The sequence below is a fragment of the Humulus lupulus genome, chromosome 2, assembly GCF_963169125.1.
Source record: "Humulus lupulus chromosome 2, drHumLupu1.1, whole genome shotgun sequence".
NCBI lineage: Eukaryota > Viridiplantae > Streptophyta > Magnoliopsida > Rosales > Cannabaceae > Humulus > Humulus lupulus.
This window is the reverse complement of record NC_084794.1, coordinates 225287693-225302297: the sequence shown is the minus strand read 5'-3', so window position 1 is coordinate 225302297 and position 14605 is coordinate 225287693. Positions and strand designations below refer to the sequence as shown.

The 14605-nt window shown below is 41.7% G+C and overlaps 2 protein-coding genes across 2 annotated transcripts; both read right to left on the bottom strand.

The window, feature by feature from the left end:
* Positions 1-513: 513 nt before the first annotated feature.
* Positions 514-1891, bottom strand: LOC133816550 (protein MOR1-like). The gene is made up of 2 exons (XM_062248981.1): positions 1313-1891; positions 514-1228 (listed from the first exon to the last, which is right to left on the bottom strand). Exons 1-2 carry the CDS (start codon positions 1628-1630, stop codon positions 1142-1144), a joined length of 405 nt encoding a protein of 134 aa, XP_062104965.1. The 5' UTR covers positions 1631-1891; the 3' UTR covers positions 514-1141.
* A 6248-nt stretch (positions 1892-8139) lies between these two features.
* LOC133815218 (negative regulator of systemic acquired resistance SNI1-like) lies at positions 8140-10999 on the bottom strand (the record flags this gene model as incomplete). The annotated part of the gene is made up of 9 exons (XM_062248075.1): positions 8140-8176; positions 8295-8494; positions 8698-8763; positions 9141-9210; positions 9303-9373; positions 9459-9671; positions 9789-9838; positions 9922-10003; positions 10874-10999. Coding segments are annotated over 9 exons (915 nt in total), but the record flags the coding sequence as incomplete, so codon positions are not given.
* Between the last annotated feature and the right edge of the window lie 3606 nt (positions 11000-14605).

The following is a 14605-nucleotide window of genomic DNA, read 5'->3' as shown; positions in this document are numbered from 1 at the left end:
CAGATGTGTTATTGTATTGTCAACGATAACACAATTTCTGTGTTATTTTAATATATAGATAAGTGTTGAATTATGTTATTTATAGTCGATTATATAATACTTTTTTTGTGTTATACTACACTTTAGTATAACACTTTTTTTGTGTTATACTAGACTTTAGTATAACACTTTTTTTGTGTTATACTAAACTTTAGTATAACACATTATTTGTGTTATACTACACTTTAGTATAACACATGTGTTATATTAGCTTAGAGAAACATAATCTTTTTTTACTTACACAAAACTAGGAAAACAAATATGAAAGTTGAAGCCAAATAAGGTAACATAAATAGATTTTTATTAATTACGCAAATGTAATTACAATATTTAGTCTACTAGTCTAGGCTTAAGAAATCATATTACAACATAATTTATGCCCAATTCAGATTCCTTTATCACCAAATACAAAACAAGAAATGTATACAAAAATTAGTGAAATACATTCTTCCATTCTTTGCATCAATATCTCGATGGCTTTGCAGTTTCTTTGAAAGTGTTATGCTTCAAAAACAGGTCAGTAAATGCCACCCTCAAGTTCTTAACCTCTCTATCTAATTCACTTGGTGTCCTTTGCCTGCAAGATCCTAGAAAATGGAGTAGGATCCACCAAAAACTGAGATAAGTCTACAGATCAGTGCTTGAAGTATCATACAAAAATAAAACTGTAAAACCCACATAGCTCTTACCATTTTCTGAAAGTTTTTTCAAGACTACAGTATATATTCCATCTTTTAGATACCACAAATTGTCAACAGCAGCAACTAAATTACTTGTAACTAAACTATACTAAATTTCTATGACTAGAATGATAGTAAATGTAAAAGCAAATATTACATCCTTATGTTAAATTCAAGACTCTAGTGATTGACCTTAAATTAAAGAGTCATAAAAGAGTTTCAAAGAAATAGAAGACCTTATTGAAAACCCAAATTTCACCACTAATGTTTCAAATGCTAATTACATAGAAATTTACAAAGGAACAATGCTGCATAAATATCCAGTTTTGACATTAGACTCCAAATATCATAAATTCAAATTTATATAAGAGGATTAGTTAAAGCCAAAGCTTTACAACCTTAATTAACAATCAGAATACCTTCTAGACAGACTGCTTATTAGCTTTCTGAATGTTAATATTGGCAAGGAGAAGAATTAGATGTTCCCTCTGGTTGGCAACATTGCCTTCCTGGTTAGAAAACACATTATGAAAATTCATAGAAGCATCAAAATATGAGCAATGCAGAAGAAAATAGCTAAAACAAGAAGTTACCTTTGTAAGTTTTATCAAACATTTAACAACCAGATCAGAGAACTTCTGATTTCTGACAGCAAATGTCTCATTTGATGCAGGTGAGGGCCACCTTGAAGGATCTAATGGGCGTAAGAGATTGATGAGAACAACAAAGGATGAAGTTTGATCTGCATTATCCTGTAAAGTTGAATAACAAATCAGACTAAAATAAAACATGCGAGTCAAGATAAGAATAAATGAAAAAAAGAAGAGGGAAGAAATGAAATGGCAAGTCTTAACCAGAATCTTTAGCATCAAAATATTCAAAGCTTTTAAAAGCTGGCTGCCATCATCCATATGTGGAATTCTCTCATCCAACAGCCATAGAAGGAGCTCAGTAATTAGACTATCAAGAGTGCTTTCCTTGACAGCATAAGCCAGTCTCTTGTTTTGAAATGTCTAAAAATCAATTAGAATTTTACATCAACTAGTTAGGTTTATAGTAAGTGTGGATGCCAAAAATCCACCAAGTAAGAAAAACAAAAGAAGTTTCTAGTCCCTTAAAGAAGTAAACAGCTAAGGGGCACCAAAGGCGCCAAGTACGCGATGAAGGCAGAAGGTTATTATAGGCCATCAAAGTGTTAAACACTCGCAGGGCTCTAGGCTTCACGAGGTCATTCCAAGCCCCCAAGCCGCATCACCTTGTTAGACGCCTTTGTCATGCACACATGGCCCTTATCCATGCCCCTCGAAGTTAAGGCCCCAGCCTTGCGAACACTACTCTAGCAGCACCCCGTTGCACCCCGCGCATGCCAACACCTCATGCACCTAGCCTTGCCCCGAGGTGTCCCACACCAAGGACCTCACGCCAAGAAGACATTTCGCACCTAGGATGTATCCCATGTCTCACCAAGGCATGCGCCTCGCGCCCCGCGCGCACCAGGGGCCTCGCGCCCGCGCGCACATGCGCCTCGCGCCCCGCGCGCACCAGGGGCCTCGCGCCCCGCGCGCACATGGGCCTCGCGCCCCGCGTGCACCAGGGGCCTCGCGCCCGCGCGCACATGCGCCTTGCGCGCACCAAGGGCCTCGCGCCCCGCGCGCACCAGAGGCCTCGCGCCCCACGCGCACCAGGGGCCTCGCGCCCGCGCGCACCAGGGGCCTCGCGCCCGCGCGCACATGCGCCTCGCGCCCCGCGCGCACATGCGCCTCGCGCCCGCGCGCACCAGGGGCCTCGCGCCCGCGCGCACATGCGCCCTGTGCGCACCAGGGGCCTCGCGCCCCGCGCGCACCAGGGGCCTCGCGCCCGCGCGCACCAGGGGCCTCGCGCCCGCGCGCACCAAGGGCTCGCAGTGAGGTCACCTCACCTCGCCCCCAAAGGCTTCGCCCAAGGGTCGCGCATGCCTAGCGGCCACGCCCTCAAGGGTCTCGCCCAAGAATCACGCGTGTATATAGTGGCCTCGTCCCCAAAGGCCTCGCCCAAGGACCACGTGTGCCTCGCCTCGCTCATCGGCCACGTCAAAGGCCTCAAGAGACATAGCCTCCACTAAACACCCTTCGGCCATATATCAGGAGCCTCGTAGTATGGGGGATGCAAAGTGATGGTTTCACAAGATAAGCCCCTCATCTCATTTGTAGGCATCATGCCTCATCACACACGCAGCAGGCCCCGTTGAAGAAGCCTTATCTCTCTTCCTGAGCTTCCCTACACTTAGTAGGACGTGGAATAACCATTGGGTACATAGTACCCGTACGTGTACGGGTGCATGGCGTACAACCATGGGGAGGAAAGAAGCATGACCCTGACACCTGTACCACACAGGTAGTGGAGGTACGGATCAGTCCAGAGAGTGGAGGTACTATATGCACGCCTCTGACTATGTACCAGGCTGACACTATGATCCTCTGCTCCACCACTCTTCCCACACCACTGCCACCTGTGCTATTACCCTGACAGTGTACTTTTGTACTATTTTGTCTCACGGGACCACCATGTATAAGGGGCCATTAGAGCCCAGCTATAAAAGGGGCTTGACCCCTCAGAATGAGGGGTTGGAAAATCCTTTGTAAGGAGAGGCTATTGAGAAATATACCAGGACTTGCTCCATCATTTATCTGTGTTTACTTTTCCTTAAAGTTTATTCTTAGTTCTTATATAAACATCACCTGACTTACCTTTGAGTTTTCCGATCTAATTTCGTTGACGAGATTTCACCGTCAACAGTTTGGCGCCGTCTGTGGGAAGAACAAGCATCAAGCCAGTGTTCTTCCATCACTTCCAAAAAAGAAAGATGCTAAGACGTTCAAAACGCCTACGGAAAATACAAGAGGTTGAGGCTCACCGAGACGAAGTAGAGCGAAGGGCCTCCAAGAAAGACTCCCCTCCGCCCGGGCATGGAGGTGGGCTGGAAGAACCTCTTCCCCCAGGGGAGGAGAGGGAAGCATCGTCCCCAGCTATCCAGCCCGACGGAGGTCATTCAGAGCCACTAGTGTATCCACTTAACCGGCCCCGGTTGACCCCGCGCTCAGGCCACCAGGACCCCGGTCCCTCGACGCACTGGCCAGGCAAGGGTCCCGGGGTACGCTCGGTAAGTGCCAGCTCAAGGACGCACTTCTACAAGGATGAGATTCACGAGTTGCATAAAAAGACTCGAAGGCTGGAAACCATGATAGAGAACATGCAGGAGGTTTTAGACGACCTACTGCAAGGGAAGTCAAGCACACCCCTCCCTAAGCGTAAAGGGAAGGGGCATGAAAAAGGGGAAAGCACCGTCCCTGTAGACGATGGGAGGACCCAACTTTCCACCAGTAAAACCCCCCAGGCAAAGTACCAGGGGGGACCTAGGCCAACGAAATGTCCCCAGGAGCAAAGGCGGAGGGAAGGTGATGGTCGTAAGAATGAGGCCGAGGTCCCCTCAAAAGAAGCACCCCCTGGCCTAAGAAAAGAGCCCCGTGGAGAGAGGTCAGAAGTAAGAGACGTACCCCCCGTGGATCCCCCGAGGGACACAACCAAAGCAAGGGACCAGCCCGAGAACCCGCAAAACTCCTTATGCAAAAAGAGGAGGGGACTAGACACCAAAATGCGAAGCCCTCGATGCAAGATCACCACTACACTTGGGGGCACATGGATGACGAAGAATTCGACCGTGATTCACCCTTCACAAGGGAGATTCAGGCTGAGCAAATGCCCACTGGCTTCAGAGAGCCACGCATGACCCCGTACGAGGGAACTACAGACCCAAAATATCACTTAGACTCCTTCAATAACTTGATGAGGTTAAGAGGGGTCAACAATAGGGCAAAGTGTCATTGCTTCGTCGTTACGCTTAAAGGAGTGGCGTACAAGTGGTTCAAGAGGTTAAGGCCAGGAACAATCAAATCATGGCAGCAACTCTCTAATGAATTCCTTCAGCAGCACCATGCAGCCTGTGACTACGTTATGCCGACTACCAACCTCGCTAACATAAAACAAGGCGAAAATGAAAGTTTGAGGGACTACATCCATAGGTTCAATATAGAAGAAACAAAGGTGGGAGATTTAAACAAAGTGGAGCTCAAGATGGCTATTACAGCCAGAGTTCGTCCAGGAAGCAAGTTATGGAGTAACATGCTCAAAAGGGAAGTTCCAGATTTGGACGACTTCTTCGAGAGAGCACAGAGGTACATACGTGTGGAAGAGGGCCATAAGAACTTCCAGGTCGAAGAAAGCGAACCTTCCTCCAGTGGCCATACTCCCAATATGTCTGGGGATTCCATATAGAAGGGGGGCATCGTGCTAGAGGGGTCGCTGGCCAAGTTGGAGATCGAACGAAGACCCTCTAGCCGTGAAAGTCCCCACCTGAGGGGAAACCACCTCAAAAGAAAACGCCTTCAAAAAGGGTCTCTAAAGTAGACACCTCCAAAAAGGGTCTCCAACGTAGACACCTCCAAAAAGGGTCCCCAAAGTAGACGCCTCCAAAAAGGGTCTCCAAAGTAGACGCCACCAAAAGGGGTCTGCAAAGTAGACACCTCCAAAAAGGGTCTCCAAAGTAGACACATCCAAAAAGGGTCTCCAAGGTAGACGCTTGCAAAAAGGGTCTCAAAAGTAGACGCTATCCAAAAGGGTCTCAAAGTAGACGCTTCCGAAAAGGGTCTCAAAGAAGACGCTTGCAAAAAGAGCCTCAAAGAAGACGCTTGCAAAAATAGTACTATGCCTAATGACGAGAAGGACGCTTCTCGCAAGATATTATAAGCGCGCGCGAAGATATATAAAAGGATAACTAGAACCCAAGGGGTCAATATATCCTTACAGGTGCAACTAAGGCGCACCACAGAGAGGCCTACCGAACCCCCTTTTCACGTGGGTTCCAAAGGACCTCGAACATGAAAAAAAAAAAAAAAAAGAGGAAGAAAAAGAAGAAAAAGAAGAATAAGAGAATAATAAAAAGGAACGGAAGAGTCTACAAGAACGCCTAAAGGCCTCCCTATAGACTGGGGGGCAAGTGTGGATGCCAAAAATCCACCAAGTAAGAAAAACAAAAGAAGTTTCTAGTCCCTTAAAGAAGTAAACAGCTAAGGGGCACCAAAGGCGCCAAGTACGCGATGAAGGCAGAAGGTTATTATAGGCCATCAAAGTGTTAAACACTCGCAGGGCTCTAGGCCTCACGAGGTCATTCCAAGCCCCCAAGCCGCATCACCTTGTTAGACGCCTTTGTCATGCACACATGGCTCTTATCCATGCCCCTCGAAGTTAAGGCCCCAGCCTTGCGAACACTACTCTAGCAGCACCCCGTTGCACCCCGCGCATGCCAACACCTCATGCGCCTAGCCTTGCCCCGAGGTGTCCCACACCAAGGACCTCACGCCAAGAAGACATTTCGCACCTAGGATGTATCCCATGTCTCACCAAGGCATGCGCCTCGTGCCCCGCGCGCACCAGGGGCCTCGCGCCCCGCGCGCACATGGGACTCGCGCCCCGCGTGCACCAGGGGCCTCGCACCCGCGCGCACATGCACCTCGCGCCCCGCGCGCACCAGGGGCCTCGCGCCCGCGCGCACATGCGCCTCGCGCCCCGCGCGCACATGCGCCTCGCGCCCGCGCGCACCAGGGGCCTCGCGCCCGCGCGCACATGCGCCCCGTGCGCACCAGGGGCCTCGCGCCCCGCGCGCACCAGGGGCCTTGCGCCCGCGCGCACCAGGGGCCTCGTGCCCCGCGCGCACCAGGGGCCTCACGCCCGCGTGCACCAAGGGCTCGCAGTGAGGTCACCTCACCTCGCCCCCAAAGGCTTCGCCCAAGGGTCGCGCATGCCTAGCGGCCACAACCTCAAGGGTCTCGCCCAAGAATCACGCGTGTATATAGCGGCCTCGTCCCCAAAGGCCTCGCCCAAGGGCCACGTGTGCCTCGCCTCGCTCATCGGCCACGTCAAAGGCCTCAAGAGACATAGCCTCCACTAAACACCCTTCGGCCATATATCAGGAGCCTCGTAGTATGGGGGATGCAAAGTGATGGTTTCACAAGATAAGCCCCTCATCTCATTTGTAGGCATCATGCCTCATCACACACGCAGCAGGCCCCGTTGAAGAAGCCTTATCTCTCTTCCTGAGTTTCCCTACACTTAGTAGGACGTGGAATAACCATTGGGTACATAGTACCCGTACGTGTACGGGTGCATGGCGTACAACCATGGGGAGGAAAGAAGCATGACCCTGACACCTGTACCACACAGGTAGTGGAGGTACGGATCAGTCCAGAGAGTGGAGGCACTATATGCACGCCTCTGACTATGTACCAGGCTGACACTATGATCCTCTGCTCCACCACTCTTCCCACACCACTGCCACCTGTGCTATTACCCTGACAGTGTACTTTTGTACTATTTTGTCTCACGGGACCACCATGTATAAGGGGCCATTAGAGCCCAGCTATAAAAGGGGCTTGACCCCTCAGAATGAGGGGTTGGAAAATCCTTTGTAAGGAGAGGCTATTGAGAAATATACCAGGACTTGCTCCATCATTTATCTGTGTTTACTTTTCCTTAAAGTTTATTCTTAGTTCTTATATAAACATCACCTGACTTACCTTTGAGTTTTCCGATCTAATTTCGTTGACGAGATTTCACCGTCAACAGTAAGGTATATAAAAAAATTGAAAAACAGAGTACTGTGTTAGCATTAAGACATTCAACAACAACATAAACCAAACTTACCTGCATGAGGGTGTTGAGAACATATTTACAAGATCTAGATGATGCTTCTGTCAAGCTGAGCCTCTAATACCTTGGAAGTACTGGGCCAGAGGCAGATCGTGTAACCCCTCCACTTTGCTCTGCTACATCCAATCTACAATAAATAAAAATAAATAAAAGTTCAAAGTTAGTAGTCTAATAGGCTTGTATCAAAAGGACTCTCTAGATCCTGGTGACGAATTTTTTTAGCTATAAAAATAAAGTAAATGTCTACAAACAAGTTCAAAAATATTGGACGCAATGCAATGCAATGCAACAATTTGAAAACCAAATAAGTGCAGCCCAACAGCAGGAATACTACAAAGAGCTCTACAACAGATTCTTTCAAAGATTATATATATTTTGGTGGCTGATATCAATAAGAGCTCTACAACAGATTCTTTCAAAGATTATATTTGTATTAGTGCCTATCAAATTGGTACCATGCTATTACTAATGCTGGTTAAGGACCTTAAAATTGGTTGAATCACAATATTAAACAATTTAGAATGGCTTATCAGATGACTAGAGTTCAAAACTTTTCCATGTTCAAATAAACAACTGGGATTATCTGGAGAAGGAAAGTTAGCAGCAAACAAATTTTCGTTTGAAAAACCATGCTCTACATAATTATATAATCAGAATCTTTTCTTTAAAACCGATACGTTTAGCAAGAAGAGTAATACTTTATCTTCTCAGTCATCCTACAAAATTTAAAAAAGAACTACAAAGAGCAGTTGTGGGGGTCTAAAGCAATTGCATAAAATAGAGTACAGGGGTTTCTTTACATACAACAGGTTAAACTTTGAGAGACAGTATTACTTATTAACAGGTATATAGATAAGTTCATAAAGAGCAAGACCAATCACCTGAAATCCATGTACTGAGAGTAACTGAATTACTTCAGTCCCAATTCTTTTAACAGCGCTTTTTGTGCCTGTGATATCTGAAAAGCACTTCAATGCTCCACTAAATGTTGTATCATCTACAGAACCATTAGACCTACGAGTACGGACAGAAGGCTGCAATATCGAATGATACAAGGTAAATAAGAATATCAGCAATGAGTAAAAAAATTGCTTTATCATTACAACAAAATAACACTTTAGGACAACAATAACAAACTACAGCAATGACCATGGAAGAAAGTTCTTTGGTCAATATATGTGAAGTCTTATCATTGGTTGACTACTTTGTTCTTTCAACATTCCAAGAAGTCACTTACCTTTCCCACATATTTCCAAGAGTGCTGCACAACAATTTCAAGCTTCCATTTAGGTTCATCGTATACCTGCAAAACATCCTCAAGATTGGCTGAGTGACCATGTTTTTGGCAAATTATATATTTTTACACAGAAAAATAACTACAAATTCATCATATATAAAACCATAAAACAGGGGAAACAAATCGGGGCAAATTCATTGTTTAGAAGTTAGATGAAATCTTATTTGTTCCTAAACCAGTAAGAAAATTATTGTAGAGCCATCAAATATTATAACCCACAATTTGTAACCATAAGAAAGTTAAAAAAACAATACATAAAATTAATCTTGGGCAAAAGAGCTGTCTCAACACTTTAGAGATTTATATTTTATACCACGCGCGCATAGGAACATAAACTATGTTGAAAAATGGCCTGAAAAAAAGTAGGAAGTGGAGATGATTACCTGAAGAAAAGGGTGGAAAATATCCCTATTATAAGTAAGCTCATCTACAATTAGCTCCACCATCGGAGTCCTGTATCATATTTTTCGGTTTTTTATTATTATTATAAGAGTATTATATAAAAGAGCTGAAAAAATAATTTTGTAAAGAGAGCTACTGTATACCTGACATCATTAGCTCTTGTAGTAGAACCTTCCTTATTTGCTTTCTTCTTAGATGTATCTATCTCCATAATCTAAATATCGTGTAAAACTAAAAATCAGTGACTCAGAGGAAACTGGCTCAAAACAATACAAATCGACTTCTCATGGGGGACTTACAATTGTGAGAAATTTTTGCATAGCAATGCAGGCATTCTTTCCAACCTCAAATAAAGCAACTATCACAGCTGTATCACAACTTTTAGCTGATTTTTCTTTAGAAATTTCTGGATGTATTTCATCATCATTAAATGCAACAGAACTCTGGTACAGTTGACACATAAAAGTTAAACAATCCTTCACAAAGTTTTTGTAGTTTATTTTACGTGATCCCTGCAGTAGAAGATTAGCTTCAAACATAAGAGCCATGCTGCAGTAAAAATCACTTTGAAAATAACACATCAACAAGCATAAATCCCTTCATTATTCTTTTCTTAAGATAGTACATACCAAAAGCATGTTAAGCAAAGACTCTTTCAAATGCGCCCAGCTCATGAGACCTGCAAACAACAGTGATTTACAGCTTAAGAATGTATCCATGGAGTTAAATCCATAAAAACATACATACAATCATATAAACTACCTTCATATGCACTATTGCGCGGTACAAAATCACTTTCAAGAATGTTGACAAGATATTGAAATAATAATAGGTTTCTCAGGGACTGCACAAAAAAAAAAAGGACTGTAATAAACAACATAGAATTAAAGAAGCATGCTAGTATTTAGATGAATTGCCCCTTACAATTACAAATATTGAAATATACTTCAAACAAGCAGAAACTAATTAAAAATGTCAGAAAATTAATTATAACTTTAGAAAGTCTTAAAAAAAAAGAAACATCATTATTTATGCATCTCACTTGACAAGTTCAAAGCAGAGCCAATCACCAAGTATTGTCTAAAGCATTATAAGAAGGGCAAGGATACCATGAAAAAGTGAAAATATTTGGACAGACGGTATGTATTAATAATCTCCGGAAGTAAAGGCTTTATAGCCATGAACAGTAACGAGCAAGGTATTGTAATTAATTGAGCAGTAGTGGGATTCAAGAAATGGAGTACGAAAAACAACAACAGCAATAATAATAATAATAAAGACAAACCATAAACACAATCATATGAACTACCTTCACATGCACTATTGCGTGGTGCAAAATCAGAGAACTAGAAAGTTTAGAAAATATCAGTAATTATAAAACTATAAAAATTAGTGTAATTATCAGTGACCTGTATATTTCTACAGCTTTCTCTAGTTACAGTCATACTCCATACATTTCTAAGCTCCAAATTTGTTTTCACTTTATATATGAGATCATGTGTATCCAATAGATGATAAAACAAATATCAAGTATTTACTTCACACAAGACATTATTGAACCATTCTTGGCTTCATCACCATGAACCTTGGTATACGATGTCATTAGCTTCCAGGAATTTAACCAGAGACATATCATACTTGGTTAAATATAATTATCAATTACAAAAAAGTCCTAAATTACAATAAACAATGAAAAGGAAACTAGATAACCAACCTTTGTATCAGACTTTTGAAAGTTCATTCCATTAGTCACATGAACAAGGTCTTGTATCAGGCAATGAAAGTCATGTGCTTCAGAAGATGATACATTATACAATGTGAAAGTATCATACCTAAGCAATCAATAACAGACAAATGCTCCGAACAAATACATGTAACACAATTCAACACTTGGACGTTAGCCATGAAATGAATGAGCTTTCTTTTACACTACTAACTTTTTCATCATTTTCTAGGTTATAAAAATGGCCAGATATACAGAGCAAAAATAAAATATTTTTAAAAAATTACATGTTTATCTATTATTTTTTTCTTGAATGTACAAATCTCCTCAACCAAGCTTTCACCTCATAGGAAATTTGAAAAGGACAAGGATAGGAAAAGGTAACAGCAAGCCACAAGCTCATTAGGAAATGCATGGTCCAGGTATTAATATAAGGGGGCAAAGTCATATCGAGAAACACAATGTCTTCAACTTGTTATGGCATGGAGATGAGAAAGCATTTCATAATCTTATTCAAAGTATATACAAAATGCAACAACCAGGAGAAATACATGTATTTAGAAATGCAATTAAGACTGACAAGGAAGAAAGAGAAACTAACTTACATAGGAGTCTACTGGTCCCCCCTGGTTTTTATCACCTTCTCTTCCGTGACTAGAAAACTCCGGACTGAGATCAAATGGCGACCAAGCCTAAGAAGCACAGAGAGAGTGTCCACTATAAGACAATGCATATGACTTGCAACATCAACATATAGAGAATATTGAAAAAAGAGACCATTTTAATATATAAATGCCCTCAGAGATTAATGCTAGAAATTTCATGAACATTGAAAATTCATTAAGAACCAATCACATCTTCAAGGTTTAAACACCACCACTTCAACCATCACCTTTGGCATTCACCACCACCAACAGCAAACACAGATCATCATCACCACAGCCAACATGCAAAAATAGTAATAAATAAATAAAATAAAATAATGGATCATGGTGAGTACCAAAGATGGTGAGAGCAGAAAAGATGGAGGCTCAAAATGAAATCAATGCACATATAAATACAAAAATAAAAGTTTTCATCATCAGGCACAAAGTAATCTAGAAACAAACCAAAGAACCGTGGAAAAAAAACGTATATAATTAATAAAAGTTTTTTTTTTTACAAAAGACCCAATAAAAGAAAGTTATTAAAGGAAAGAGATCGCAAATATGACAACGTTACACAGTAAAAAAAACAATGAAAATATATATATATATGATGAGGCAAATTTTAAATTTTAATCATCTAAACAACATTCAGATCAAAAGTGCCAAAATATCAAACGGCAAAGTTAACAGTAGACCGAAAATATGAAGTCATAATGCAATTAAGAAAAATACATAAAGATCCCTGCCCCAAACTTTATATAAGTATAGCATATTATCTTAAAATTCTAGTCCAATAATGACCATGTATCTACAGATGTACATACAAGGCCTTGAAACAATATGAAAATAGGCATTTGCTACTAGATATAAGGAATCCTTATAGCAGAATAAAAAATGAAAATTACTAATAGAAGGTCATTTTGCAAAGTGACATTAAAAAAATGTTATTTTGCCAAACCGCCTTGAATATTATTATATTTTAGTGTGAAACCCCCCAAAAATGGAATACTTACCTGCCAAAAGACAAAGTTTGTACTGATCGTTTGAGAGACAGCTTCATGTATCTCGATTAAGCTTCAAAATAGAATAAAAGTAAGAAATGAACACCAAAATCTATGTTAAATGAACACCAATTTCAGTCAATTTAGAAAAGTCCAACGAAACACGCTACCTACCATATGTGAGCTGAACTCCTTAGTAGACTGCAAGTTTACCAAGAGCCATTTGTCCTGAGAAGAGGCAGTTCCCTTTGCCTGCAGTAGCACAAACAAAGTTTTACGTGAAGAAACATAACATAAACACTTTACATTCTTATCCTCAAAAACTAACAACAGCACCATTTCCAGCCAGATTTGAATAATATCGTTTATAAGAAAAAGAAAATTATAGTAAAACTAAAAAAACCATTAAAAATAAATAAATGGATAAAGAGTACTAGGAATTCTCCAAATGCATAAAAGTCCCAGTAACTCGTGGCTGATGAAGGCAATACTGTTAAAACAAATTTCAAGTATAAACCCAAAGAGAAGCCCAAAACTAAACTCTAGCATACAAAACTATTATTAAGAGTCAGACCAGTCTTTAAATATTCTCATATACCTTTCAACCATAGAACCTTAAGAGAAATGCAAAGATCTCACTTCCTCAAAACAACTAGCTTAATTTATGCCTCAATCACTCGTATAAAACACAAGTCTCGTAATAAGATAAGGATTGCACGTTGAAAGGATAACCCATGATATACTATCTCCATTCAACAAACTGTAACTCAAGTTCAGGACTTCAAAGAAAGCTAAATAATACAATACATACTTTCTTTACAGACATATATATAACACATACATGTATATAGATCAAGCATAATATTTGAAATAAAAAATAGAATATCTTAAAAGAATATACCTTCTTATTAAGTTTCTAGAGATCTTTACCCTTTTTTGAAAGTTTAAATCAAGCCCTAAAAAAACTTTTTCCAACCATATTTGTAATGAAGTGAGACCGGAAAAAAAACACAATAAATTATGAGCACAACAGAGTGATCAGAGCATAAAAATACCCCATAAATACAAAAATGGATATTAAAAAAAAGCTTACTGTAATTGAGAGAGGGACACAAATTGGAGAAACATACCAGATCTTGCTTCCACCATGCGTCGAGGTGATGAAGACATACACAGTGTCGTCGTCCTCCTCCTGGGCAGATTGTATAAGTGGCGGGCAAGCTTAATCGTCCTCCTCCTGGGCAGATCGGTCGAGAAACGAAGAGAGAGAGGGGGTAAACGGGGAACGAAGAGAGAGAGAGGGGGTAAACGGGGAACGACGAGAGAGAGAGAGGGTAAACGGGGAACAAAGAGAGAGAAGAGAGAGAGAGGGGAAATGGGGACCGACTGTGAAATGGGGAAATGGGGACCGACTGTGAAATGGGGAAATTGGACCGTGTGAAAATTTGGGGGGGGGGGGGGGGCTGGGGAAAATTAGGCGCCAAAATATATACATATATATATATTATAATACTTTTTGGAAAGAGTTATATTTTTGTGTTATGGAAATGGGTTTGTTCAGAGCGAAGTAGGCTTAGCGTCTAGAGACTAAAGACTAAGAATCCTAGTAGCGCAAGAATGGACTTAGGTCACCTCCCGTGGACGTTGTGCTCGAGGAGCACTGACCAAGTCTCTAGTAAGCCACAAAAAAAAAAATAGCATCGGGAAGTCGATGACTTAGGAAGCTAGGCTAGTTGATGAGTGTAGCGTCCCTAATGCCATAAGACCCTATAGCTAAGGGGCTTGGGAAAAACCAAGTGCCGAAGAGATCCAAGTAACGGGAGATTGGATTTAGAATATTTTTCTGAGGACAGTACGCGCCCAAGGAGCAATAAAAAAATACCAATCCTCGAGATGTGAACGAAAGTCTGAGTCGTCCATACTCAGGCATAAGCCTAAGTCGCCTAAGACTTAAAAACCCATGTAGCATGAGTATGGACTAAGGTTAACCCCTGAGGACACCATGCCTGGGAAGTAATGACCTAGTCCTATGAACTCGAGATGCGAATGGAAGCTTGATTCATTGGAACTCAAAG